At 42.4% G+C, this 27,661-nt stretch overlaps 1 protein-coding gene across 1 annotated transcript; it reads left to right on the forward strand.

Moving 5' to 3' along the window:
* The first annotated feature begins 1,773 nt into the window (after positions 1–1,773).
* On the forward strand, positions 1,774–27,610 carry si:ch211-243j20.2 (uridine-cytidine kinase-like 1). The gene is made up of 15 exons (XM_041958181.1): positions 1,774–1,870; positions 4,511–4,719; positions 7,302–7,408; positions 8,821–8,991; positions 12,415–12,486; positions 15,836–16,025; positions 16,268–16,329; positions 18,292–18,308; positions 21,507–21,605; positions 21,750–21,843; positions 22,027–22,089; positions 22,975–23,097; positions 23,297–23,404; positions 23,491–23,647; positions 24,970–27,610. Exons 1-15 carry the CDS (start codon positions 1,782–1,784, stop codon positions 25,044–25,046), a joined length of 1,638 nt encoding a protein of 545 aa, XP_041814115.1. The 5' UTR covers positions 1,774–1,781; the 3' UTR covers positions 25,047–27,610.
* The last annotated feature ends 51 nt before the right edge of the window (positions 27,611–27,661 follow it).

Consider the following 27,661-nt stretch of genomic DNA (forward strand, 5'->3'; position numbering starts at 1 on the left):
GCGGCTCCGAGAGGCAGGAGGAGGAAACCACATGCGGGCTTTTCTGAGGGAGGTTTTAATTAGGCTGGAGTTGTAGCCTCGAACATGGAGAGCAGCGACAGTAATAAGGCACACTGCAGCTGTTATTAATGGACAGGACCGACAGGCTGCCCACAGCGAAGCGTGACTGATCCTCCGGTGTGAGCGGGACCTGCGGTGGGTCAATCCTCCTGGACCAAACATTCACCCACAGAAACACATCAGCTTACGTGTCTTTAAGCTTTGAAGGATTTTTTTTCTCACATAAACTATAAGTGAAATAATTTATTAAAATGTCGCCACTGTAAATGAACATATTTTACATTCATTTTCCTGTACGATTTTAGGCTCACGTGTTTTTCAGGTGTGTCAGTTGCACTTCAGGAAGTGTGAGGGTGTGTTGCAGATATTCACCTCCATCAGTGCAGATCCCGAATTATGTCTTAAAATCAATCTTCTTCACACACGGTAATGTAAAAGCAGATTTATGCCATGTTGAAAATAAATGAAAAATGTATCAGAGCAAAACGTTGTTGATTGTCACAGGTTCAGTCTTAAAAGAAAAAATATACCTGATATTGAAAAATACACATTTCTCTGCGTCTAAAAAGATTTTTGTTTAATTCTGCCAGTCTAAAATATATAGGCCTAATCTTCAAACTGAAATCATGAACTAAACCAGGGCTGTTAAAGTGTTATTGTTTATGTGCAAACACGTCAGGTTAAAGGATGTGGCTGAAGAGATTCATGATCTTCTCAAAAGATTTAAAAATTAATCAGATTTTTACAGGACACAGTACAAAACATATAAAGCAAAATTCATGCAATCGAAATAACACAAATCCATTGTGTCTTATAAGATATAAGAGATACATTTATATTTACATCAATTTATTGCTGTCAAGAAGAGACCTGCTTAAAAATGAAGCTCTTTTAGTTTCACTGAGAACAAAAAAATGATGGCTGGCTGTAACTTGAATTATGGCTGTAAACGACCAAAGACGGAGATGCAAACCCTTTAACTATTCGCCGTGTAAAGTCCAGGTCCCTGTGGACTAAATCTTTAACATGTTGTAGCTATTACAGGATACAAAATGCAACATGGTGCTGGTGTGCATTTGCGTCGCTGGTCCGCATGACTACAGCGCCAATGCTGCGTTCAGCGGTCGATGGGACAAATGTCAATTTGATCAATCTCAACCAGCTGTCGTTTGTTACGCTGGTCTGTGAAATAAAGGTGTTTGTCATTGTTTTAACTCAGGCATGTCCAAACTATTCCATAAAGGGCCGTGTGGCTGCAGGTTTTCGTTCCAACCAAGGAGGAGCACACCAGCTTAATTAGCTGAGCTCAGTCTTCAGCTGATAACTCAGTGATCCCTTGATGTTGATTGGCTGGCCTGGTGTGCTCCTCCTTGGTTGGAACGAAAACCTGCAGCCACACGGCCCTTTATGGAATAGTTTGGACATGCCTGTTTTAACTGAATAGGTATCATGTTAAAACTGACACCAACAGTGTTTTTGATGGAGTTTCTTTCGGCTAATAACACGCAAAAGGGTGATCTGAAGTTATTTAAATCTCATTTTAATGCAACACATCCTTTATTATCCTCTATACTCTTGTCAAAATTGTGAATTATGAACAAGAAAATGGTTATTGATTTAGCGCCATTTTTTTCCGATTACAATAAATAGAGCATCGGTTTACGTCTCCTGACGTCATGACGCTTCCAGTGTTTGGTTTCCGCGCCGCGCAGAGAATCGACATGGAAACAGCAAGCATCGATAGTCAACCGGACGAACAGCAGACAGATGAAAGTATGGAAGCGGACAGGTCTATGTCCAGGTCCGACAGGTAAAAAATATCAGAATAATCTCTGTGGCACGAGACGGAACGCTGTAGTGGAGCAACGCAGTGAAACCGGCTCTTGTTAGCTAGCTAACGCAGCTAGCTGGCTAGCTTCCACAGTCACACTCACGCATTATGTTCGCGTGGCTGTAGTGCACAAAAGCGGAGGACAAAGAGACGAGCAAATTTCAGATAACACTATAACATCAGGGTCGTTGTGGCCAAATCATGAACTATTTGCCAGAGCGTCGGGTGCAATGTTAAATTTAGCTCCAGTTAATGTTAACACTAGCTACCTTCCTCTGCCTTCACTGACGCTTATAACGGTCTGTTTTGTGGAGGGCGTCACGCCAGACTTCTGAGAAAATTTCACGAATTATACACGTTATCTTGTTTGCCAACGCTTATGATTGACATAACGCTATTTTACAGCGTTTTAGTGTGGCCTGGTAAATTCGGGATAATCAACCACTAACTATAAATTAAAACTACCTTCAATCTGCTTTGTACGAATACAGTTCTAATGAAAAGGGACTAATGATAGCAAGTGAACCATGTCAGTTGTTTCTGTTGAAAACTGAATGTATTGTTGGCCTTCTTATCTCAACGCAAGCTAATGCTACTTCATGGCTAACACTCGCTTATTCGTAACACGTAGCACTGAGGATGTGCAGGTGTCTGGCAGCCATGCAAACCTGGTTGTGTGAATCAGGATATCCTGTAGCTACGTGTACAAACACAAGTCCAGTCAGCTCATCTATGATTATTACTGTATTACACTTCCCCCAAGGATTACTGTGAAATGGGAGGAAAATAAGTGGAATCCAGGTGGTTATATGAGTGAGACTACATCTAACCTTAACTCATTTTCTCTCATCACCAAATCTTATTATAGATATATCAGGTTTAATATTTGCTTGACTGATCATACATACATACTCATACAAATATCTGTTCCTTTGCAGCTTTTCATTACCATTATCATTATTAGCTAATAAAGGCACACCTTTTTTCTAGGGGAGACCCTCTGCTCCATTCATAGACATACATGTAATATTTAGAGGTTCAAAAGTAGCAGTTTATTTTTAATACAATCAAGAAGCGGAAGCATTATTGCAGGGACTTTTTTTTAGCATCAGACACATAATTTAAGTTTAAGAAGGTAGAAACGTTGATAATCATTGCTTTAGGAACTCATACAAATCAGCCAGAGACAAGCTTATATTGCATTACATTCATCCAGAGCCACCTTCACACAACAGGAGAAATTTTGTTGGGGTTCAGGCCAGGGTGGGGTTGTTCGAGGACACTTTGACACGAAGACAGGATGACCGGGGATTGAACCATCAGCCATATATAACGGCTTCTCCGCTCTATGACCTGAGCTACTGCAGCTGCACACACGACCACCATGCAGCACTTTTAGAATTAAAATAGTTTTATTACAAGACAACAAAACTACACACTGCTGGGAAGAAGGATGTGTTTCAAACTGTTCATGAAAGCTTAAATCTTGACTAGCAGACATTTATGGTTTGTGTATGCAAGATGTTTTTGTGTATTGATGAGCAAGGCAAGACTAAGCTGCCATATTTAAAGATACCGCTCAACCTGTTTTCCTCACAGTGAACAGGAGTATGAGACACAGACAGTCAGGATGGTGAGATAGTTGGATTCCGGCCAAGTGATGACAGCCTTACTCATGTGAATGCTGGCCCCATCCTGTGCCATGCTGTGTCCAGGGCAGCGATGTGATTTCCTGGGGAGCGTTGGCAAGTTCCCCCTTCCTCCCCCTCAACCACACCGACAGCAGAGACCTCACAGTGGAGAGAAGAGCTCAGAGAGAGAAGTTAGAGTACAGCGATTCCCTCTCATCTCACTGAGGCACAGACCATCTGCAGGGCCACATATGTCTAAAAATGAACGCCTAAAATGATCACATTTTTTGGCAAGTTTTTAAAACGTTAGAAGTGTTGCTGAAGTCATTTTTGAGGTCTTACAGTAAAAAGTAGCCGTTTGATTGTAAAAACAGTCTAACTTTGTGGAACCTGCAGATAATACAGAATTAAATGCCTTTATTGGAGCAGCAGCATGGGGCCAGCTATGAGCTTACAAGGCATCTCTGATGGCAACCAGCATGTGCAGTGAATATAATAAACTGGCAAACATGCCAGTCACAGGTACTCAGTCACATCCATTCTGCAGTAAAGCCACAAAATGAGTTTCTCTTATTGAAGCTGATATTTGTTCCGTATCATCTTTGCAGTTTAGCTTTTCATTTAAAAGCTTGTGTGTGAGTCGAGGTAGATGGTGGCGGCTGCGTATTTATAGAATTTCCAAACTGTATATTTCAATTAGGGCTCCATTTGTTTGGTGTATTTCAGTCACTGTTTTGGCTTCTACAGTTAAATTTGATCAGGCACGATGCTCACTCATTTTGTTCACAGCGCCCACTCTGGTTCCTCAGATCAAGCCCTGCCTGTTATAAACGTCCTGACCAATCAAAGCTGTTCTGTCTTAGAACATCGGACTCAGTTTATACGTTTTATAATGCGAGAAAAGAGACCAGTGAGCTGAACCTGTAGAAAGGGTCAGTGTGCTGCTTCCTGATCTTAACATGTGTCGTCTTCCCGTCTTTAACTCCAGCGGGAGTGGAGATGATTCTTTGGATGGCCTCCGAAACCGGATCCCCCGATGCCCTTTGACCCCGTCTTTATCGCCACAAAAGCGGACCACAAGCCAGTCTAAGACCGAGCCCCCTCTGCTGAGGACCAACAAACGGACCATCTACACCGCCGGCAGACCACCTTGGTACAACGTCACAGGGACCACCTTCAAAGAGGCTTTTGTTATCGGTGAGCGATCAGGCTGCCGCCATCTACGTCTGTCCTGCTGTATCACTTATTGATTATCAGTGTATCAGCTAATCCTAGTCGTCCATGAAAGAATAAGAATTTTCACCTGTGATTATAGAGGTCTACTCCCACTACTCCAGAGCCAGGACTTTTCAGATTCTACATATAGTGACTTTGACAAACAGCCGAGTCTTAAATCATAAACACAATGAGGCAGTTCCTCAGAAATTTAAGGCTTTAGAAAAAAAATTAATCGACTTATCGGTTTTTGGCAGCTGACATTTTTGAGTAAAACACCTCCAGCTGTGTGTGTCTGCCCAGTCAGCTGTCTTGAGTGTTCATGATGCTCTGGCCACCATCTTGCTGATCAGCACTGTAAAATATCTGCCTCAGGACGAGTCCCATGAGCTGTAAAATGAACCGTGACAGACTGTGCGTGTGTGTGTGCACACGTGAGTGTGTGTGTGCGTGTGCGTGTGTGTGTGTGACATCCGCGGAGCCGATGTTCCGTGGTTAAACACATCAGATTGGCATGAGTGGGAATACGTGCAGGGAGAGCTGGACATTATCTTTAGTAGGCAATCGGTTATTGTCAATGTGCCACAGTGACTGGTTACAATTTCACACTCGGCTCTACTGTAGCTGATGTGGCCCCCGGTTAAAAAGGACCAGACTGTGTAACTGCAGGAAACTGGACCGAGCATGGCCTGAGAGGAACCCCCAACCTGCGCTAAAGGTCAATTAGAGACTGAGAAAAGGAAAACGATTAGGGATGCAATGCGTAAAGGAGAAGCTTGGAGGGGATATAAGATGAAGGGATGGCGAGAAAAGATGGATGAATGAACAAAAACAGGAGGGACAAAGAGTTGAGGACAGAAAGACACTGAAGCGTCACAGATAGCAGAGGCTCTCTTCAGCCTGCTTTTACTGCTAATAGAAAAGGGAGTTTTATCTGCTGCAACAAGCCGTTTCAGTGGCCGGGCTTCACTGCAAATCCGTCATAGATGCTGAATCTGTAGGAACGCAATAAATGGATTTAATTTCTTTGTAACACATCGTTTTGCAAGTCAGAGCCAGTATTTCTCACCTCTCTGAAGCTGTAATCATACACAGAAATGAGGAGCGCTGCAGTGTGTTTGCCGGAGTCAGCAGTTTTGACCTTGATGGGTCTCACTTGAGCAAAAAACAGTCCAACACTTCATTGAGAGTTGTTTATACCGCAGAAGTAGCTCTGTAGGCTATTTCAGCTCCTGCACACACACACACACGTGCACACACCAGCAAACACACAGCTGTTTGCATCCTGTTTTTCACCTCCCTGCCTGTCAGCCAGCACCGAGCTCTGGCCGACTTCCCAGGGTTGTTGCGCTGAAGGATTACTGTTATGGTCTTTAACCCAGGGGGGAAAACTTTTTTTACCCAAACTTTTTTACGTTGGTGGTACCGATGCCAGTATTTTTATTTAGAAGTCAGTGACTCCACAACCAGAAACATCTGCAGTACCAAGCAAAGGAGTTCTACGCCTCCATTGTTTTTGTGCTATTTAGTTACAGAGAGAAATTTTATCTGTAATATAACATACATTTGATTTGTCTCATTGTGTTTTATCTTATTTTTATTTTCTATTTATTTTAATTTAATTATTTTTATTCACTGCTGAAAGGATTTGTCAATTAGTAGATCAACAACAAAATACATGTCTAACAAATGTGAGAAATACTGTACCATCCATTCTCTGGTTCCAGCTTCTTCAGTGTGTGAGGATTAACTGTTTTATAATGAAGTAAGCTGAGTATCTTTGGAGTTTGGACTTTTTAAGACATTATTTTGGGTTTTGAGGAATGATGTCACTATTTTTGACATCCTATATTGACCAAAAGATCAATGACTTAATCAAAAATGCAATTAGTCGATTAATAGCTTGTTTTTGTTTCTGTGCGTGTGTGTTAAGGTGGCAGGACTTAATGAATGAGTGATTGCAGTGCTGCTGCAGATATGATGAGACTGGCAGCTGCAGGTATACGGTGCTATATGCACTGTGTATATACGTGGATGCACTGTCATCTAACAGAGCAGTCAGTCACCTGAGCGTCGCACAGGGTCAGTCACCATCAGCCTGCAGCAGTAATCTGGACTGTCTCTATGTCAGCCTTTGTGAATGCTGGCAGTGTGATGCAGGAAACTCTGCAGCTTGAATCCAGTCACACTGTGATCGACTTAAATATTTAGGAGGTTTTGTTCGCACTCTGTGTCCTATAAAGGACACAATTAATCAACTAACCGTCTGGTCGAGACACTGAGGTGTTTTCAGGTAACACCCTTGGTCTAAAAAAACACTCCACACCCCCTTTATTTTCAGTTTACTGTCATATTAGACAATGGAAAGCAGCAAATCCTCACATTTGAGAAGCTGCAACAAGGTAAAGTTTGGCATCTTTGTGCTTTAAAAATGTTTTTTGCTCTCAGTGTTCGACAGATATATGGGGATAATATCATCATTTTGATTTAAAAAGAAGTGTTGAACCTGCAGATTTCCCGTTATTGCTAATGATGTTAAGGTTCTTCCTGTTTTCCTCCTGAAGGTCTGTGTGGTGGAAGTGCTTCTGGTAAAACCACAGTAGCCAATAAGATCATTGAAGCGCTGGACGTTCCCTGGGTGGTCCTGCTCTCCATGGACTCTTTCTACAAGGTACAAGTGTGTCATTTAGTGTCATTTAAAATATAAACAGGGTCTTGATTAAAGGTACAGTGTGTAAAACATGACCACCTGTCAGAGGTCATCCAAACAAATAGGGGGCAGCATATCACCGTAGCTGTGTTTGAGATACCATCAGATCTTCTTCACATTCTGTTGATAATGTTAATTCATTTTTCAACGTTTTAAACTGAAACTCTGGCTACATTTTACTTATTGTACCTTTTTATAATATTCAACAGTAGTGATTATTGTACATAAGCAGCTACCTACTACAGTTGTAAGTTGTGTTTATCGAATCAGCTCAGTAATATTTCGGATGACCTGTTTAGCATTTTAAGCCCAGTGCTCCATAATAATTCAGCAGTTTTTATTCTAAAACAATACCCAGTCAGTGGAAATTAATCATTAAACTGATTGAAAATCAAACCTCCTCATTGGTCATTAGTGTTGAGATCAGCACAATAAGTAAAAGCTGATGATTGATAAGCGATCGAGCACAATAGTTCATATCAGTTATACCGTTCTCTCCTCTGAGAGCTGAGGTCGATTGTTTTTCACTCTGCTTTACTCACAGAATCCTACAGAAGCCGTTAATGTCTGCATGTCTCTATGGATTGAACCAAGCTGTTGTTGTTGTTATCAGTTGAACACTAATGAGTGAAATAAATGGAGACGCTTCGTTCTTAAAGGAAAACTCAACTCTGATTCTTTACAGTGTTGGATTAAGCATTTCTAATATTATTTACTTTAAAATAACCAGTTTTCACCACTAACAGAGGATTTAATCAAAGATGCATGTACTGAGTGTACGTGTAGTCCTGCAGGACAAGAAGCAGATATTTAGTGATGTGGTGAAGGTGAATGGAAAAGGACATTTTTGGTAGCAGCACTTTCATTCAGAATGAAGTACTTTTCATTCTGGTCTGTTGAGCCACCTTTGAATTCAATTTAACACATGAGGAGCTGCATGTTTTTTTTCTTATGAAGATTAAGGAAACTTTTTGGGAAATGGATGTTAAAAAGAAAAAGTTAAAACATCTGCACACTCCTCTCGATAGGAAACACTTTGTTGTCTCAGCTTTCGGTGACATAGACCTTCGACAAAACATGAGACATGACAGCTTTTCTAATTGCCCATTGAACTTTTAAAGATATTTTCTTTTCATTGTGTCCAAACAAGCCTTTTTCTTTTCGTTTTTTTCTTCTAAGCATCAGAGCTCGCTTTCAGAATTCATGTTGATTGATCATTGATCCTCAAACAGCATCTGTCCGCCATCAAACAAATTATTAGTACCAGCACCCTTATATTTATTATTATATAACTAAAAATTTGTTTGATTCAATGAAAAGATGAATGACTTCAGTCCTGAACCTCCCGATCGTACCTTGTGTTTGTGCGTCAGGTGTTGAATAAAGAAGAGCAGGAGCTCGCCGCCAAGAATGAGTATAACTTTGACCACCCCGATGCCTTCGACTTCGAGCTGCTGGTCACCGTCCTCAGGAAGCTGAAGAAAGGAAAAAGCATCAAAGTCCCGGTTTACGACTTCACATCTCACTGCAGACGCAAAGAATGGGTGAGACCTTCTCTCCGGCTCTGTGCTCACTTACTGTATTACTCCACTAAAGACGGGATTTGTCTCTCCAGAACTGTTTTACCTGATACTGTGTAAGCTGTGAGTACACCTGGACGAATGTGGCACGACAGTTTCTGGCTGATTGTAACTGCAGTTTGGGCGTCGCGTCTGATCAGACAGAAGCTGCGTTTCCATTGCCCCTAGAAATGCGCAAATCCTAAATATCTCAATAAAAAAACGGTAATGGAAACACCTACATTTTGAAAATCCTCTCAAATATCGCAAAAACATTTTTACGCTCTCATGAGGTGGTTCTTCAGACGTGTCGATATTCAGGTGTATCGCAAAAGTGTAATGGAAACACTTTTTTCGCATTTACACGTCTCCGAGGTCAGCGGACTCCCCGTTTCGGGCCGCATGCAGTCAGATATAACAGACAAAAACACTCCAGCTGTTCCAGCTGTCACGCTGGCTGATCTGTTAAAGACAATCTGACAGCTGTGATCTCGTCCTGTGTCACTTTGTTAAATCTAATCATTCCGTTTTCATTAATCGTGAGATGAACTTGTGATGAGTGTGTGCACCTCAGCTGTGTGGGAGACACGCGTGCACGCCATTAACTTTAATATTTACACATAATTGCTGATAGAAAATATGTTCAAAGGACACTTCAGTAATTCACAGTCCTGTATCTGCTGCTGCTCCGCCGGCACGAGCTGACGCTGTCGGAGCGAGCCGACGCTGTCAGAGCGAGCCGACGCTGTCAGAGCGAGCCGACGCTGTCAGAGCGAGCCGACGCTGTCAGAGGAGCCTCGCGTATAACAAAGTGATCAATAATAGGCCATTAAAATCAGTGATCACTCTAAGTCAACAGATCATTTCTTTATTTCACCTTCAGCATGTGCTTTTTAATTATAAGGCTTTGTGTTAAGTTTTAGCGACGCTCAGCACGCACACACATCTCGCGAGAATTTCGGCTGGTTCGCAAAACACTGTTGGAAACACCTGCAAGTCGCATTCGAACTTTGCCGAAATTTCAGAAATATCGCTTTTAATTTGCGAACAACTGTAATGGAAACACAGCTAGACAGAGTCTCTGCTGCTGTTCACCGTCAGGAGATTAACATCACATATTGTGGTGAAGTATTAATAACATCAAAGACGATTGTAAACATGCTGTGACCAGGAGGAACATTATAGAGCGATAAAAGCAATACGACCAACAAGCAGGCAAAGTGCTGCGAATGAGACATTATTATTTTATAAACCTGTTCATCCAGAGTTCGACTCACCCTCATGAGTTTCACTCACCTTCAGCTCTTTCAGCACAGTTGACAGTATGTGTTTGCTTAAGTTTCACTGCAAACGTCTGCATGAGCTTATTGATAGAGTTGCTTTTCTGATTTGGTCACACATGAGATTTTTTGTTCATACAGGATTTGAAGGTTTCGAAGGTACAAATATTCAGCTTTCTAACTGTGAAGACAAAAAAAATCTAAATGAACATATAAATGAAGTCTTCCTGCACTCAAATGTGTTTTCCTTTTTGTTAAATCACAGGGATGTTTGAGCTTCACCGTGCAGAATAATCTCTTGACTCTAGCTCTCAGATTCATCGTTTCTCTGGGCTCACGTTAATTCTCGCTGGAAGACGCGTGTGTACGAGCAGGGTATCGTGACATCACAACCAGTTCTCAGCCAATCACGGTCAAAGATGCAGCTTAGACAGCTGTGATGTGGAGAGGAGTCGAGGTGAAAAAAGTTTAAAAAACATAGACACAAATTATTATTGTATGTATTTTAAAACATGTCTGGAGGGGATCTTTATGAAAAATAACAGCATTGTTGCAGATTCTTTATCAGTTGGGGCATCTGATCATCTGTATTGATGAAATATTTCTACTGCAGTTAAAGCTCTGGGACCAAACTCTTCACTAAAATAAAAGCACTTAACTACATTTTCTCTCCTTTTTTTTGCCATTTACAGGATAAAGTTATAATTGCGGCTGCAAATCACTGAACCCCTCCAGGGATGTGTTCCTCATTCGAGCCGATGCCAATTGAGACGCAGCTAATTTGCTAATTATTAAGGATTAAGTGTGTACAGGACATTAACCGAAGCAAAGAGCACAAATCCCCCCCAAAAAAGCATTGTGAGGAATCAATCCGGCTGTGCAACACTCTGACAACCCCTCTCTCTTTCTTTGCGATGTAATTTCATGGCTGAAAGGCGCAACACCACGCGGGAAATCGCCTATCACGACTTCTGACTCTGAAATCATTTTATGGGCTTTTGTACGGGGGTGAATGTAATTAAGCCTCAGGCCCCGAGGGTGCCGAGGACTGCGAGGGCCAAGCAGCTGCAGGCTGTGCACGGTGTGTGTGTGTTTATGTGTGTGTTTCTCCATCAGTCCTATGGATGAAGGAGAGGCCACAGTTGAGTTTTCCTCTTCTTGTAGAGGTCACCTTCTCTCTATCTTGCAGGCAGCCGCTCTTAAACATGTTAAAGACCCACTAAATCATCTCTTAGCGAAGAAGAGGGAAATGAACAAATCGATAAACACTCATCTGTTTCCTCAGAATTCAGTTTCTGCTGTTCACACACAACCTCGCGTGGACACTCTCTGTCTCTGTGTCTTCACGCTCGTTCTCTCTCTCTCTCTTTCTCCAAATCAATACCAAAGTGTCCAGCCCATTGGCTTCAGCATGAAGCTGGTCAGAGGAAGGTCATGGGATTGTGATGTACTCAGCAGTATTTTGTCTTTGATTGTGACAGTGATTAATCTCTGTGTCAGACACACACACACACACACACACACACACACACACACACACACACTCTCACTCTCCCCGGTTGTAAAGTGGGCTCACAATCATGTGTATCAGATAAAAGTGAGGAACCTGAACGTGTGCTGAGGTTGTGTGTGCGCGCCCTGATGTTTAACTGATATATCTGTAATGTATTTGTGTGCTGATTTAGAAAAGCTACACGTCAGCCTGATTTGATTTAAAGCAATTTTATAGGAAATCTGAACATCATCACTTCAGCAGGTGTAATGTGCTTTTCATTGTTTAGCTTTAGCAGCTTTAACATGTAGGTTTTTATTGTGTTTAATGTGATTTTCTTCTTATTATTGTATTAGAATATTTTATCCTTTATTGCCACTTAGACGCTTTATTACCTCTCATGACAGAGTTTACCTAAAGAAAGAATTTCACACTAAAAACCTGCTTGACGTGTATTTGCATGGAAGTTGACCCCCATCTTTTATATTGGAGTTGCATCAGGAAGCAACCTCTTCTTGGACAGGAGGAATAATTACAGCAGTCATCAACACCTTCAGCACACATCAGGGCCTCTGAGCTTTAAGATGGACTTGAAGAAATGTGAGTCAATCCTTTTTAATTTGTTCCTCTTAACAGAAAACGGTGTACGGGGCAAATGTTGTCATTTTTGAAGGCATCCTGGCCTTTGCCAACAAGGAGCTGCTGAAGGTAAGAAGGTCTTATTGTTTTTAACTCCTACATGTCTGAACTTTTTCACACACCAAGTGCTCCATTAAAACGAACAGTAGGCAGTGAATGCAGCACTGACTGGCAGCTGGCTGACACTAAAGCCTGGGATTTTTTTTTTTTTAATACTTTTAAACCTTTATTGCACAGACTCCTCAAATCTGTGCTATAGAAAGTTTTTTTTATACTCTTATGTATAATGTACACATCCTTCTACCATCTATTTGTTCTACTTTGTTTTCCTACCTTCCCTTTTTATTCTTTGTTCTCTGTGCCACACCTGAGTATAAACTTATGTTTATCCATTTAGTTTTTTATTCAGTATTATTATAAAACACAATCTCTGTTTAATACTAATACTGTTGCCCTTAGATGATTACATTATATGCGTATTTATATGGGTTTATGGGTAATTACATTTTTGGAGATCCACTGAATAGTTATATGCTTTTTAAATATTTTTGCACGTAAAAGATGCCAAAGCTAAAAACTAGGTTTAAAGAAATATATTCAGCTGGTATTTACACTACTCATGTTTGTGTGCATGTGAGGAGGAGAACTGGTTTACGAGGGGAAATTAATGCAGAGCGGTCGTACTGCTGCTACACATCGTCTCTTCAACCTGTGTGTGTGTGTGTGTGTGTGTGTGTGAGCTGGACCATGGCGATAAGGCCTGCAGCCTCCCCTGAGACCCGCCTGTGTAGTTGATTACCCTCTGATTCAGTTAATAACAGCCATTGTCCGCAGTGATTAATTGTGTTTTGTGTCCGTTCTTGTAATTGAAATCAATTATAGCTGCAGATCTGATATGCTAATGGAGACGTTGGGTTTGAGAAACCGAGATGCTGCACATAGACGTGATGCTAGAGCTCTGTGATACGACCATATACATGTACTGTGAGAAGATTATTGTGACCCATTGCAGATTTTATTATACTTTCCCTTTAATATTGACCGTTATGGACAGTCTTGCGTGTAAGTAGCGCTGCTTCGTGGCAGAATTGGATTTCAGTGTAATGAAGTAGCTTGATTCATTTCAGGTATCTGAAGGGGCACTCGGGGGGGATTTAGTATTGTACTTCCATAAATCTGGGGGACTCACCAGAGACAGGTTTAAAAACAATAAAAGAAAAGAAATAGATTCAAAAAAAGTCTAAATTTAAGCAACAGAGGCCCAGATATCCTCACTTTTGTACCTTTGTGCTAGTCAAGAACCAAAACCATTGGATCCTACGTTTCCCATAATGCAACTAAATAGCATCTTTTTTTTTAAATTGACCCTTCCTGCCTGCAAAACAGCCACATCTTCCACACTCATCTTTTTCACATCCTCAGTTTATAACGCGGGCCTCTGTTCATTATTTGGTCTGTCTCCAAGACCAAGCCGACGTAAATGATGACCTTCTGGGTTATTTTCTCAAAGAAAGCTCGCTCCAGAGCCACAGAAGATGTTGTGAGACTGTTTTCTGCTGTGTAATACTCTCTGATGTTTTGACTAACCTTTAATGTTAAAAATCTGCAGCATTACCCTTTAAATTCTCTGGACAAGCCAAAAAGAAGGCATTCCCATCTGTTCATGATGCAGACATGAATAACATTGGTTTGATGAAAAAAACTCCATTAAAATGACTCTATTCATGCACATTGATTCTTCCCAATGCTGCATCCTCCAAGACCTGCATTTCAAATATCATGTATTCACCCTCAGTTTGTGTGTCGGTGGATCTGTCTGAAGTAAATACATTACTTGAACTGGACCAATGGAAAAAAAACATTTCAGCACATTGTAGTTTCTGGAAAGAAATGTATAATGTGATGTTAAAATAAACAGTAATTTCCCAGAAAGAAAAGCTCAATTTAAGCTCAATTTAATATTATTTCTTGCATTGAACATTTGTCCATTTACAAATATCACATTTCATGTTTATCTGACCTTTTCAAGAAATTACTTTGGCAGACACTCACTGGTATATATCACATATTGTATTTTATGGTTGCCAGAGGCTCGCACAGGTTTGTAGAGGCTGATAAGGGATTTTATATATATATATAATTTCTATAGGAGGGATCAGTTTTGTCTTCCTATGATATGATATAAGGTTTGTTTATCTGCATATGACTTGGTAAATACAGCCTGAGCAAATAACCCCTGTGTTTCTATTTTATTCCTGTTATTTCCCATAAATTCATGTTAATTTCCATGGATTTCCTGTGTTAAACAGAGCTTCAACTAGAACTGTCAAAGGCTTAATTTTAGTTTTTTGGTCAAAAGAAAGCGAGCTCTGCAGCCCCAGCCTTGCTCTCTGACCTTTGGGGACAATCTGCTCCTCGTTCAGGACCTGCAGGCTGACAGCCGTGCTTATCCAGCCGCATGTCGTCTTTGGGTTGGTCAGATTTACAGCAGACACAATCCACTGGCTGGTTGTCCATCTGAGTTATACCTGCAGCCCCCCCGTCATCCTCGTCTAAATCACTCACAAACTTCTTCTTCTTTCAGTAGTCATCAATAGTTCTTCTGTTGAGCCTCTTTGTTGTTCCTGCTCTGTTGTGAAGCTGCCACATTGATTTTTCCTGGTTTTGCTGAGTTGAGGTTCAGTTTAATGGAGCTTACTGGACAGATCATGGCAGAATTACTCACAGCCACGATAACTGGTGTGTCCTCGACATGTCCTGACCCCGGCGTCACAATTCAGCTGTCGAAATGACGAATCATAGAAGCAGCCCAAAAGGACTTTTTCCACTGTCTGTTAACGTGCAGCAAAGCGACACCGTCCATCTTTGTCTCGTTTGACAATACGGAGACGTGAAGCCTGCAGTTTGTCTTTGTTTCTGTCTGCCATTTGTTCCAGTTTTTATTGTTGCCGTTTTTTACCGTACACATAATTCATGTTCCGGGGTTCAGAGCTCAAACAGTCAATCAGCAGAAAATTAATCACCAAAAGTTGTTTTGATTAGATTGCAGCTTCTGCAATAATAATTAAAAAAAAAAGCTTTTTCCCCTGAAAGCTAAATATCTGGAATTTGGACAGTTGGTAGCACAAAACAGTTTGAATAATTAATCTCCAACTGTGGGAAATTATGAATATCATTAATAGACATGGGACTTTTTATTGGCTGAACAATCATAAACTCATTGGCAGATAGTTTGATAATAATCATGAAACAATCACTTCCTGCAGCCGTAGTAGAATTAAACCAACGTGTTTAAATCAGTGATCACAGCTGCTTCATGGCGTTCTGGATTTTTAGATGTTTTTTGCTTCGTGTGTACACTTCGTGTGTAAAGAGAAGAAAATCACAGATTAATTATTCTCACCTTCCTGGCTGCCAGCTGCTGGACATGAAGGTGTTCGTGGACACAGATTCTGACATCCGCCTGATACGGAGGCTGAAGAGGGACATCTCGCAGCGAGGACGGGACATCAGCGGTATCATCAAACAGTACAATAAGTTCGTGAAGCCGGCGTTTGAGCAGTACATCGAGCCCACGGTGCAGTCTGCTGACATCGTGGTGCCCAGAGGTCAGTGGAGATGCGCTTTATTAAAGTAACTATACCAGTATGGCTACGCTTTCCATGCTGCTTCATACTGGTGCTACTGGGCTTCTACCAGTGTGCTGTAGTTGGAGCTTCTTTGCATCCTTAATTCTGCTGTTCAGGCCAAGATGTGTGAAAAAATGTTTAGATTTAAAAGTAAAGGTGGCAGCTTCAGTTAAAGATCAGCAGTAAATTCTTCTCGTTTGGGTCTTAAACTTTTTTTACAGGTGGAGAAAACTTTGTAGCTCTGGATCTGATCGTGCAGCACGTTCACAGTCAGCTGGAGAAGGTGAGGATTCCTCCGCTTCTTACTGCTTGTGAACAGATTTGACTGCTTCAGCTTCACGTTTAGCTTCGTTATGTACCCGAGTATTTATCTGTAGTTATTACCTTTGCAGCTTGTCACCTCCTCTCTCTTTCCTGTCTCTCTCCAGCTGTCATTGTCATAAAACAGCAGAAAAGTGCTTCCTCAGCTGCATGTTCTGAAAATAACTGTATATTTTCTAGACCAGTATGACCTCCATAACAGCCAGTGGGCTTCATAGCAGTCAAAATAATCACCACTGCTACACGCTTGGCTGCTAAATCTGCTGATGTCATAATAACCTGTTGCACCATTACAACTTGGAACATGTGCTCTTCTAAGAGTTTCCAAAAGTTCAAAAGTCTTCCTGGCAGCTCTCCTCTATTAACTTCAAGCTAGAAAAGGCACCGGCTGTTTGGAGGTGTGAGAAAGTGTGAATACGACCTGTGGTGCTTTGTAGACGAACCTCTTCCGAGGGTCAGTCTGTTGGTTTGCATGTGTTGCCTGTAGATGTAAAGCTCATATAGGAATATGTAATACAAACACAAGACTGAGCTCTAACATGCACCAGAAAACCGGTCGGTGTTTCACCTCAGTATTTGATTTTCTAACTGAAAACCATTCTCATCACATCATGAGTCGTTTGCATCCCTCTATCAGTCCTATTAGGAAAATGTGTAGTTTTATTTCAGTGTTTGACTGGCAGTGTATCAATTAAATCCACTTAAATGTCTGTGATGACACTTACCGCTGCTGTTAGTCTCTGCAGAGCTGGTGGAGAGAGCAGGTCCAACATTAAAGCAACCAGTTACTTCTTCTGTCATTACAAAGTAGTTACATTAACCAGGGTTTTGGATAAGGCTTCGAAACGTCGGTGATCCTGTGCTCTCGGCTAGTTTTTACCTTTAAAGCTGGGCTAACTGGTATTTTCTAGTATTAGACAGAGTCTTAAACACTGCACGAGATGAATGCAGCCTCCGTTGAGCACTTTGTTAAACCTCATGTTTTCTCTTCCCCCCTCTGCTGGTTCAACAAGCTAATTGAAGCTCAGCCTTTCCTGCTGTTTTCTGCAGGTGAAAAACTGGATGAAACCATTTGTCTTTTACTGTCTGCTGAACTTCCTGTCCTATTAGGTTCACGATTCAGGAGGAAGTCGAGCACAGTGAGCTATAGTTATCCTTCAAAATGATAAAATGACACTGAAAACCAACTAAAGATTTAATTCTCAGTCAATCAAAAAGACTTCCCTGGTACCGGCATCCCCTTATTTCCCCTCTATACCCCGCTGAACCTGAGGCAGAGGTTTAGGTACCTGAGGTTAATGACCCCCTGAAGCCAGCAGAGGCGTCCATCTTTCCTCACCTCACTGTACCGTCAGCCGCTTTATGACCTGCACCAAACTATGATCTGTTCCGCCCTCAACATTTCCATTCATGACCACCAGAAGAACACACAGAACATAGAGATCAGTGGACACACACACACAGGTTAGCATGATCCTGTCCTGTTTTGGCCGTATTTTCATCCACACGGTGATGAGGAAGTGGTAATAATCTCCTCTCACTCACCAGCAGGTCAAAGTTTTCACCTGTCCAGTACACATCAACATCTGCTTCATAGATGAGCGAGTACAGTCTCACAGAGCACAGCAGCAAACTGTTGGTCCAAACCATAAACAAGGCACAGATATTTAAACAGAAGATCAGTTCAAGCTAACATTGCTCAGCTCTACATTCATATTTCAAAGGTGTGATGTCCTTAATCCTACATTTTAGCAAACATTTATTTTGCTTTAAATGTTTGTCTTTGTGTCAGAGGTTTTATGTTGCAGGTTGGCTTATCTCATGTTTTCTCCTTATGTGTCTCACTGTCTGCACACACACACATACACGTGTGTGTGCGTGCACGGCTCTCCTTGCCTGGCTGAATTCTGTGTAACCATTCCAGCGTGAGATCACTGTGAGGTATGACTGTTGCTTTTTTTTTATTATTATTATTACATCCTCTCTCTCCTCCTCTTCCTCCCCCTTCCTGCTTTCACACTGTTTTCAACCAAACTTCATTTGAAAACAAGGACAAAATGAATATTTGTCTTGTTTGTTTTACAGATGAACAAATCAGTCATTCAGTCTCTCTGGCTGGATGGGCTCTGCAGGCACTTTGCTTTTTGCTCAGGATGTCTTTCATTCTGATGTGATTTCATTCTGTCTCTTCTGCAGTGGAAATGCTGGATGTCACTGTGAAAACACAGTTCACCTTCAGACTTTTACTCATTAAAAAAAAGCCTCATCATCCTTACTGAGAGCAGCTTGCAGCAGTTTTCTGATAAACTGACGTACACCTCCTGCCCAGCACCAAACTGCTAACAGTTAGCAACTAGCAGCTAAAGAGCTAGATACCTCCCTCAGGCCATGATCATTTGATCACACCAGCCTACAGCCAGAACAAAAGCTAATGCTAATTCACTCGTGTTTTGTCCTCAGGTCAAGAAGAGATACTTTTAAGCACATTTAGACATCATTTACTTTTTAAAAATGACCTCTTGAAGCAAAGGTCAGCTGCTGCGGCAGTGTGTCATTCTCCTGCAGAGCAGTAACAGCGCGCTCAGCAAAGCTACAAACACCTGAGGTAAACACTCACATGTGCTGACAGGTGAAACGTGCAGCGTGGGACTTGGGAAAAAAGCTGCTGATGCCTACCGGACACGCACCTCAGCACGAGCAGTTTAGAAATACCTGAGTCCACATGAAGAAATCAATACTCTGGTGGGCTTGTTAAATGTACAGTAATAGCGGCCGCTCTCAGTTCGCTCTCTGTTCGCCTCTGCAGTGAACCCACCTGGGCTGTAACGACTGATGGAAACAGGCCTGCTTGGAGCGTGAATGAATTGAGTCACAGAACAGGAACCCACTTTAAGTCAAACTGAATCGATCTCGCTGCTCTTCGGCTCTAACTAAGAAGTATTTGTTCAGTGTTGCACAGCAGTGATGTCGTGTTTTCCACTGCACTAATACTCTTCTTTCTCTTCTTTCCTCCTTTCTATTTCTTTCTCCTCTTGTCCTTTGTGTCTTTTTCTTCCTGTATTTTTGTTCCTTCCTCGTCACGTTTTATCGCTTAATCTCAACAAATGAAAACCCGTCACCTTCTTCAGAGGAAGCTCCGCTGGGATATGTGAGCTCACGTGTGCATCCTCGTTCAGTGTTTTTGTAAAACGACTTGTTTTAACTTGTTTAAAACAGGCTGTGCTTATTTAACTGAGTGACTAGTTTGGTCTCACTGATGCTTTTCATGGCCAGAATTTGATTAGTTTCGGCAGAAAAGCATCAAACTCATCAGTTCAAAGCAAGCAAAGCATGCTGTATTTGTGTTAGGTGGGGGGGCAGAGCATGGAGCAAACGCTTTCATCGCTCATTATATGCAGGTGTATTCGCTACATGTGCTAATTTTCTGAATTGCATTTCTTGTTTGGCATTTTATTGGCTTAAGCCTGGCAACAACAGCACAGAACGCCCAGTAATGCCCCCCCCATAAGGAGTGACAGTGACAGAAAAGTAACCTCGCAGGTGAAGCCTTGCTTGTGTTGGACGTTACCTCAAAAATCAAACAGTTCATTCCGTCGTTCATCTTGCTTTTAGATCGCAGCAGCTTGTCTAACCTACAGTCTGGGGGCAGTTGCACAAAGATGCTGACTTAATTGTAACGCAGTGAGCGCCACCTGCTGGTAAATAAGAAAACAATTCAAATCAATTTATAGTTTAACTACAACGTTGTCCGATGTTGTCTATCTTTGTGAAACCAGCCCCTTTGTAAACACCTGCTTCATGTAGCAAGCAGCCAGCATGTCTGTCAGGAGAAACGTGCTGGACGCAGTGAGCACCAGCCATTTAAATATCTGCAGTTTGATGAATGGTGGCTGGTGGCTGGTTGCTTCCTGCGTCGTAGCTCCCTGGTGCTTTCCATGCAGGTCCCCAGAAGTGGGACACCAGCCGTCTTCCTGCTCTCGTGTATTTATAAGCTTTGTGAAAAAATGAATGGACACATCAGAACAGAGCAGCTGAATCAGGAGGAAGAGGTGGTTTATTTAGTGATGAAGGCTCTCTGTACACTGCAGGCCAGTTCAGCTCACCTGTCAGCTGATTGGGTCACGTTTTAGGATGATTATCATTTGATTAATATACACGCGACAGATGTCAGCTTTCATTTGATTACTCGGTAGCATTTCGAAGAATTGAAACTTGAATGGCGGCAGGCTGTACCTGCTCCTGCACAGGTGTGGTTGGACTTTATGTCTTAAAAAGTTGCTGAATCTAAACTAAACCTAAATCTAAACATTTTTTATTAGCTGTAGCTTCAGGGATGCACGATGATATGAGCACGTCATCGTATTGGCTGGTAAAGGCTTTAAAATGAAATAATACCCATAATGAACATTACTATGTTATGTTTTATTTCTATGTTATGTGCGGCGGGGAGGTTTTCTGAAGTGTCCAGAATGGAGAACAAAGCTGCTTTTTGCTTTGATTGGTCAGTGTCGGTCATGTGAGGAGGAGTACAAATTTAACTGAGCATCTAAACAGCCGTCGTCTCGATCATTACGACAGAGCTACGAAGAACAAAGAGAAACAGGCAGCAGCGAAACGAACCCGTCAGCTGCAGTTTTCTTATTCTGCCCAGTGAATGAAACACATCGTCTTTTATTTTCCAGTCGGCCGTCACTATAAGAGGAGCATAATAATGTGTTCATTCCACCACAGGAGAGACTTTATGTTCTCTGCAACTGCATGAAACAACATACGAGCATGTATCTGCATCAGCCTTCAGCCAGAATGACAAAGATCCAGGATCGTGCATCCCTGCTGTCAGTAGGTCGCTTGATCACCTAAATGCTTTTTCAGCAGCTTTACCACCCTGATGAATATAAAATTGGATTTCACCCCCCAAAAATCCTAAAAGGTCTAATTTAAAGAAGCATATAGGCAGCTTTATCGATCAAACTATAACACTGATCTTCAGAAACTCAAGATGAGGCGATTATTTAACCCACAGAACGAGGATAACATTCACTCATAGGAACGTGCTGCAGCAGTCTGTTACTTCATCGTTCCAGATCCTGCATGTCACTCCGCTGACTCCGCGTGTTTGTGTATGTTTGACTTTCACAGATCGGCTCTGGCCTCGGCCCACCAGGGGCAACCTTTACCCAAAACCCTCAGCGTGATGGAGAGCACGCCGCAGGTCCGCGGCATGCACACCATCATCAGGTCAGAACATTGGCGCTCAAAGGTCCGGGGACGTCCAGGGGTGGACAGACATTAAATATCAAAGGGATCCTGCCTCTGTGGGTCAAACCAGGATTTTCTGTCTGTTTCACCCTCTTTGCTTCTGACCTCTGTGTGTTCGTGTAGGAACAAGGAGACCAACAGAGATGAGTTTATCTTCTACTCCAAGAGATTAATGAGGCTTCTGATCGAGCACGCTCTCTCCTTCCTGCCTCTCAAGGTGAGTTTTGTGTTGGCGTTGGTGTGATTATTATTAACTGACCCGCTGCTTCATCTTTTAAAGTTGAATCTCATTGGAGTGACCGGTGTGTTATACAGAATATTCTCCATGATTTAGTGTTCCGCTGTATGATTGTTGAAGGGGCGAGCTGACGATTCTTTGTTTCCTCTTCGTCCTCTGCAGCCGGTGTCCGTGGAAACACCTCAGGGTGGCGTCTACGACGGCAAGAGGCTGAGCGGGAAAAGAGTAAGTCTGCCTTCGTGCTTCTGTTCCGTTAAATTGTCTTTGTGGTCACCGAGCTCAAGTCCATGTTTAGTATTTATTAATGTACACTCACTGGCCACTTTATTAGGCACACCTTGCTAGTACCGGGTTGGACCCCCTTTTGCCTTCAGAACTGCCTTAATCCTTTGTGGCAACAAGGTACTGGAAACATTCCTCAGAGAGTTCGGTCCATATTGACATGATAGCATCACGCAGTTGCTGGCGATTTGTCGGCTGCACGTCCATGATGCGAATCTCCCGTCCCACCACATCCCAAAGGTGCTCTGTTGGATTGATATCTGGTTAATGTGGAGGCCGTTTGAGTACAGTTTCAAGAAACCAGTCTGAGATGATTCCAGCTTTATGACATGGTGCATTATCCTGCTGGAAGCAGCCATCAGAAGATGGGTACACTGTGGTCATAAAGGGATGGACACAGTCAGCAACAACACTCAGGTAGGCTGTGGCATTGAAACGATGCTCAATTGGTACTAAGGGGCCCAAAGTGTGCCAAGAAAATATCCCCCACACCATTACACCACCACCACCAGTCTGAACCGTTGATACAAGGCAGGATGGATCCATGCTTTCATGTTGTTGACGCCAAATTCTGACCCTACCATCTGAATGTCGCAGCAGAAATCGAGACTCATCAGACCAGGCAACGTTTTTCCAATCTTTTATTGTCCAATTTTGGTGAGCCTGTGAGAATTGTAGCCTCAGTTTCCTGTTCTTAGCTGACAGGAGGGGCACGCGGTGTGGTAAATAATGTGCTAATAAAGTGGCCGGTGAGTGTATGTTGTATGTAGGATGTTCATCAGTTCTCTCAGATCCGGGTAAGTGAAACCACGGTGTGTGTTTCTGCAGATCACAGGTGTTTCCATCCTGAGAGCCGGAGAGACCATGGAGCAGGCTCTGATGGCCGTGTGCAAAGACATCAGACTGGGAAAGATCCTCATCCAGACCAACCACGACACAGGTGAACCAGAGGTACGAGGGTGTCGAACATCACAGCTTTTTCTTCTTCCAGCATAAAATAGCTTTGACACAACTGACAGAACGTAGCTTTGTCAGTATAATCTTTTGTATGTTATAGTATCGTTTGATCTTTCTTGCAGCGTTTTAATGATTGAGGCTCATAATATCGTGAAAATATAATGTTGTGCGCTGTTTCGTCTCTTTCCTTTAGCTCCACTACCTCCGTCTGCCCAAAGACATCAGTGAGGACTACGTCATCCTGATGGACAGCACCGTGTCCACCGGCGCTGCTGCTCTCATGGCTGTCAGAGTGCTGCTGGTAGGTCTGCTCCCTGTGAAGATGATTGGAGGGAGACCGGCGCATGACGTCGTTAAAGAGCGTTTTGTCCCCTTTCTCCTCTGAAGGACCACGACGTAGCAGAGGATAAGATCTTCCTGTTGTCGCTGCTCATGGCGGAGATGGGCGTGCACTCAGTGGCGTACGCCTTCCCTAAAGTCCGCATCATCACCACGGCCGTGGACAAGGAGGTCAACGACCAGTTCCACATCATACCAGGCATCGGTGAGGAGCTTTCTTCCCCTCCTCACCTGCATTTGTAGTGTTGCAGTGTGCAAGAACAGTAAACGCACCATCACCTCAGAGTCCTTAATAAGAGGACCTAACTGACCTCGCAATGCTGTTAGAGCTCAGGGGCTCGATTTCATATGCGAGAGCCAAAACTTTATGAATCCTAAACTTTTATTGGCAGGCAGTGGAAGACAAGGAGATGTGATTTATGGATCCGGCAGTAGACGTATTAAATAAGGCAACACTGAATCACAGGAAAGAAGGATGAAGGAAATAGAAACCGCTGCTGCGCTTCCAGAAATGTGATGACGTCGCAGCTGAGCGGAAACGCCTGCTTCGACCTCAGTGGTGGAAAATGTGGCCGCAGGTGCAGCTTCTGATGTAGTTTAATTCGGTGACAATAAGCCGTTAACACAGAGACGTTTCGACAGCTCAGCGGAGGAAAAGCACAGATGAGATTAATCATGGCTGAGTTCCATTCAGCTGCTTCAGTTTCAGGGTCCTGTGCGTCGGTTCTGCACATGCTGGGACACTCGAACGTCACACAGTAACGGATGTTTCCTTACTATGAAAACTCACAAAGAAACAAACACTATTTTTGTACTAGAGCTGCACCGATTCATTGATTAGTTGCTATTAATCACCAACTATTTTGATAATCGATTAATCAGGGTTTGTTTTGCTTTGTTTTTTGAGAACAAAATGTCAAAAATGTAAATATTTTCTACTTTTCTCTGTGACAGTAAACTGAATAGCTTTGACTTGTGGACAAAACAAGACACTGATCAACATTTTTCACCATGTTATGATATTTTACAGACCAAACAACTGATCGATCAATCAAGAAAATAATGAACGGATGAATCGACAGTGAAAATAATCATTAATTGCACTCAGCGGGTTTCATCTTCAAAGGCGTTGTCATGATCTCACAGATGTTTGCATTCTGTCCAGAATGATTAATAGCGTGTCTGATGTGAAACAAAAGTCCAGATATAATATTTCCACACTCTCTGAGTATTCCAGTAGCATAATTACACACACACTGACGTTTCCTCGTCAATAAATGATGCATCAGCTGCTCTGGCCTGATATTAACGAGGGCAGCACCCTGAACAGAAAGCCGTCGGCGAGCTGGTGCAGCGGTTCGTTCCTGATCCTTGTGGGTTTAAAGTCGCAGCACAGGTGTGATCCAGGTGTGGAACGAGCCACATCTGGTTTCAAATCTTACCAATTAATTAGAATTAAAGTCACGTTAGAACACTGATGACTTCCTCCTGTCTTATTCTCATTCGTCTTTTTGTTTGTTTCTAAAGGTAATTTTGGGGATCGTTACTTCGGCACCGACGCTCCGTCAGACTGGTGTGAAAGTGATGAAGGGATGGACTTCTGAGGAGAGAATCGGGGATGTGGGGGGTCGTTACAGAAGCACTTAGAGCCACCGTGGGAAGAGCCTCTATCATCCTCCGCTGCTCTGACCTGCTGGTCGACGTCCTCCTGACGTGAGGCGATGCTGTACAAACTGCTTCCTGTTCAGACGAGTAGAGCAGAGTTCACTGTTCGGTTGGTGTGATCACTGATCTGAGGCCGGATTCGGTCCATTCTCCATTCACGTTTACAGCACAGTTAATGAAAGGGGCCAAAGTGTCGCCTCTCCTGCAGGATGTGGGACGTTCGTTGGAGCTGACATCTTTTCACCCAGCTGAAATTATTCCGCTGCAGCCTCTAAAGGACGTGTTGCAGTTGCTGCCAGCTTAAGCTACTTATAGAAAAAAGCTTGAAAATGATGTAAATACTGTTGCCAGTGATGTGTTTTTGTTGCTGCAGCTGCAGGCTGTGAAGCTTCATGCTGCAAATGTTTAAATTCACGTTCTGTCCGTTGACTGGAAGAGCCTCAAATCTGTGAGTTTCATACAGGATTTGCACAGTGAGTCTTTTTGCCTTCATGAAGCAGACAGTGTGAATAAGTTCACGGTGTTGAATCGATCTCCTGCTCTCTGTCTAATCAGTAATAATCTCATTTGTTTTGCACAAAGACATGACATACACAGAAAAGACCAGATGGTCTTTGAACACAGATCAGAAGTGTTGGACGTTTATGAGCTGAAATCTCTCAGTTTGAGATCATTCATCTTGTCTCGTTAGCAGTGTGCTGTCGTTTAGTTTTCTGTTTTAAGCCTTCAGCTTTTCGTAAGAATTCTGAGTGTATTAGCTTTGTTCTGCTGACGAAGCTGCAGCTGTCTGTCCTGTCAAATAATATTATCTCAGGCTACTTTCACTGAGGAGAACAACAAGGATTCATACTTGAACAAGAAGACTGATGATGGAAACGGTCAAATGTCGTTGGTTATATTAGTTTTATCTCTTTAATTGATCTTGTTGCTTAGTTTTACCAATTTAAACCTGAAGTGTGGAACCTTTGTCTCCCCCTTCTGGCAGTGGGAGTAATTACACAAACACTGTCAACATGCTTTGTGCCATAGCTCTAGTTGTTGTAGTCTATTCTGTCACTGTGGTTGGTCTCCTGCGCCCCTGGTAAACCAATCAGTGGTGGTTGATGTAAAACATCACTACCGATGCCACGGCGTGGGAACGTCACCACAGACACCAGATTTAAAACCTCAGGTGTGCTGTGAAACACAGATTTACCTGGTGGTCCCACACTCCCGGTTTAACACAGCAATAACACAGAGCCAAGTGCTCCACTCCTTAAACGTTCCGCTCAGAAAAACTGTTGTTCTTTTAAGTTAAACACATCTTTCATAAGTTAAAAAAAATCAACATTTCACTTAGCTTTAGCTGCTAATTAAGTGAACGTATCGTTAACAAATGCTTTGTATTGCATTGCTTGTAGAAACATGAGGCCTTTAATCACTCGTTACCATCACTGTTCACATCTGAGCTTTGTGAGCGGCCAAAAGTAAAAGTATGATAATCTTTTAGACCAGGTGACCAAATGACACCAGGTGTTCGTGTTCCGGTCAGAAATCACCATTTCAATCAAACTACAGCACTTGTGTTAGCATAAGACCGGTGTATTCATACACTTTGTCACAGGCTTAGAGTTGAGTAGCGTTTCATGTGGAGCTGCTCATTGTTTTCCTGGATGTGATTCAGAAACTGATCCGTATGAAGCGCTAACGTGTTGTTGTTGCGCCGTTTTCTGCTGCTTGTGGCCATTTTTTAATGTTTTTATTTATTTATTGTTTGCAGGGATTCTGCATCTTCATATATTTGTTTTACATCACATTACAGGTATTTATCCAAGTTACACAACCAATATATGATTGTTTTAATGTTGTTACACTGAAGTGCAGCAGACTCATTCACTGTCCAGATCATGCCAGTCAGTCAGCAGGTTCGTCTTAAAACACAGGTTTAACCATCATTAACAATGGCCGAGTCCTTTCAGGTGCTATTATGTGATGGATATTAGTTACACCTGTGCTCTGGTCAAATGTCCAAAATGAGGAAGCACTCCTGCATTACGTCCAGCCATTTAGCCAACTTTATGCAAGTTAGTTACACATGCAATTTAAAAAAAAAAACATTACGACAACAACTTGAACACAAAGTGAACTGCTGTCACTTTCCATCAGTACTGTATGACACAAATTCCCTTTTTTTAAGTGGAAGCTGATTACCTCCATTGATTTACAGGAAACTGTTTTGTGAACGTGTTGCTAATGCATTCATTTTCAGAAGTAAACTGCAGCGTGAGCTGTGTCACAGTGAGTAAAACACAGGTGTAACGAATAACACTAATAATGGCTCGGTTCTGTTCAGGTGCTTTTGTTGAGTCCGCATGCCCCGGTGCACCTGAATGGAATGCAGCCATGATAAATGTTATGGGTTACACCTGCGTTTGGAAGTCAACGTGTCCTTTGTGAGGAAGATCTGTTGCTTTCGCTTCATCTGGTTTTTGTAAGTCCCACTTCACTTGAACAGAATAAAAATATTAACTTTAAATACCTAAAGTAGCTTGATTCTGTCACTGTGTTTCTGGAG

Source organism: Chelmon rostratus, chromosome 18, assembly GCF_017976325.1.
Source record: "Chelmon rostratus isolate fCheRos1 chromosome 18, fCheRos1.pri, whole genome shotgun sequence".
Lineage (NCBI taxonomy): Eukaryota > Metazoa > Chordata > Actinopteri > Chaetodontiformes > Chaetodontidae > Chelmon > Chelmon rostratus.

What these genes read in the sequence shown, in the direction of transcription:
- si:ch211-243j20.2 (XM_041958181.1), top strand. Translation starts at nt 1,782, where the DNA reads ATGGAAACAGCAAGCATCGATAGTCAACCGGACGAACAGCAGACAGAT. An exon ending in GGCATGCACACCATCATCAG is followed by an intron (nt 21,606 to 21,749) that starts GTCAGAACATTG and finishes GTGTTCGTGTAG; the next exon opens with GAACAAGGAGACCAACAGAG. An exon ending in TGGCTGTCAGAGTGCTGCTG is followed by an intron (nt 23,405 to 23,490) that starts GTAGGTCTGCTC and finishes TCTCCTCTGAAG; the next exon opens with GACCACGACGTAGCAGAGGA.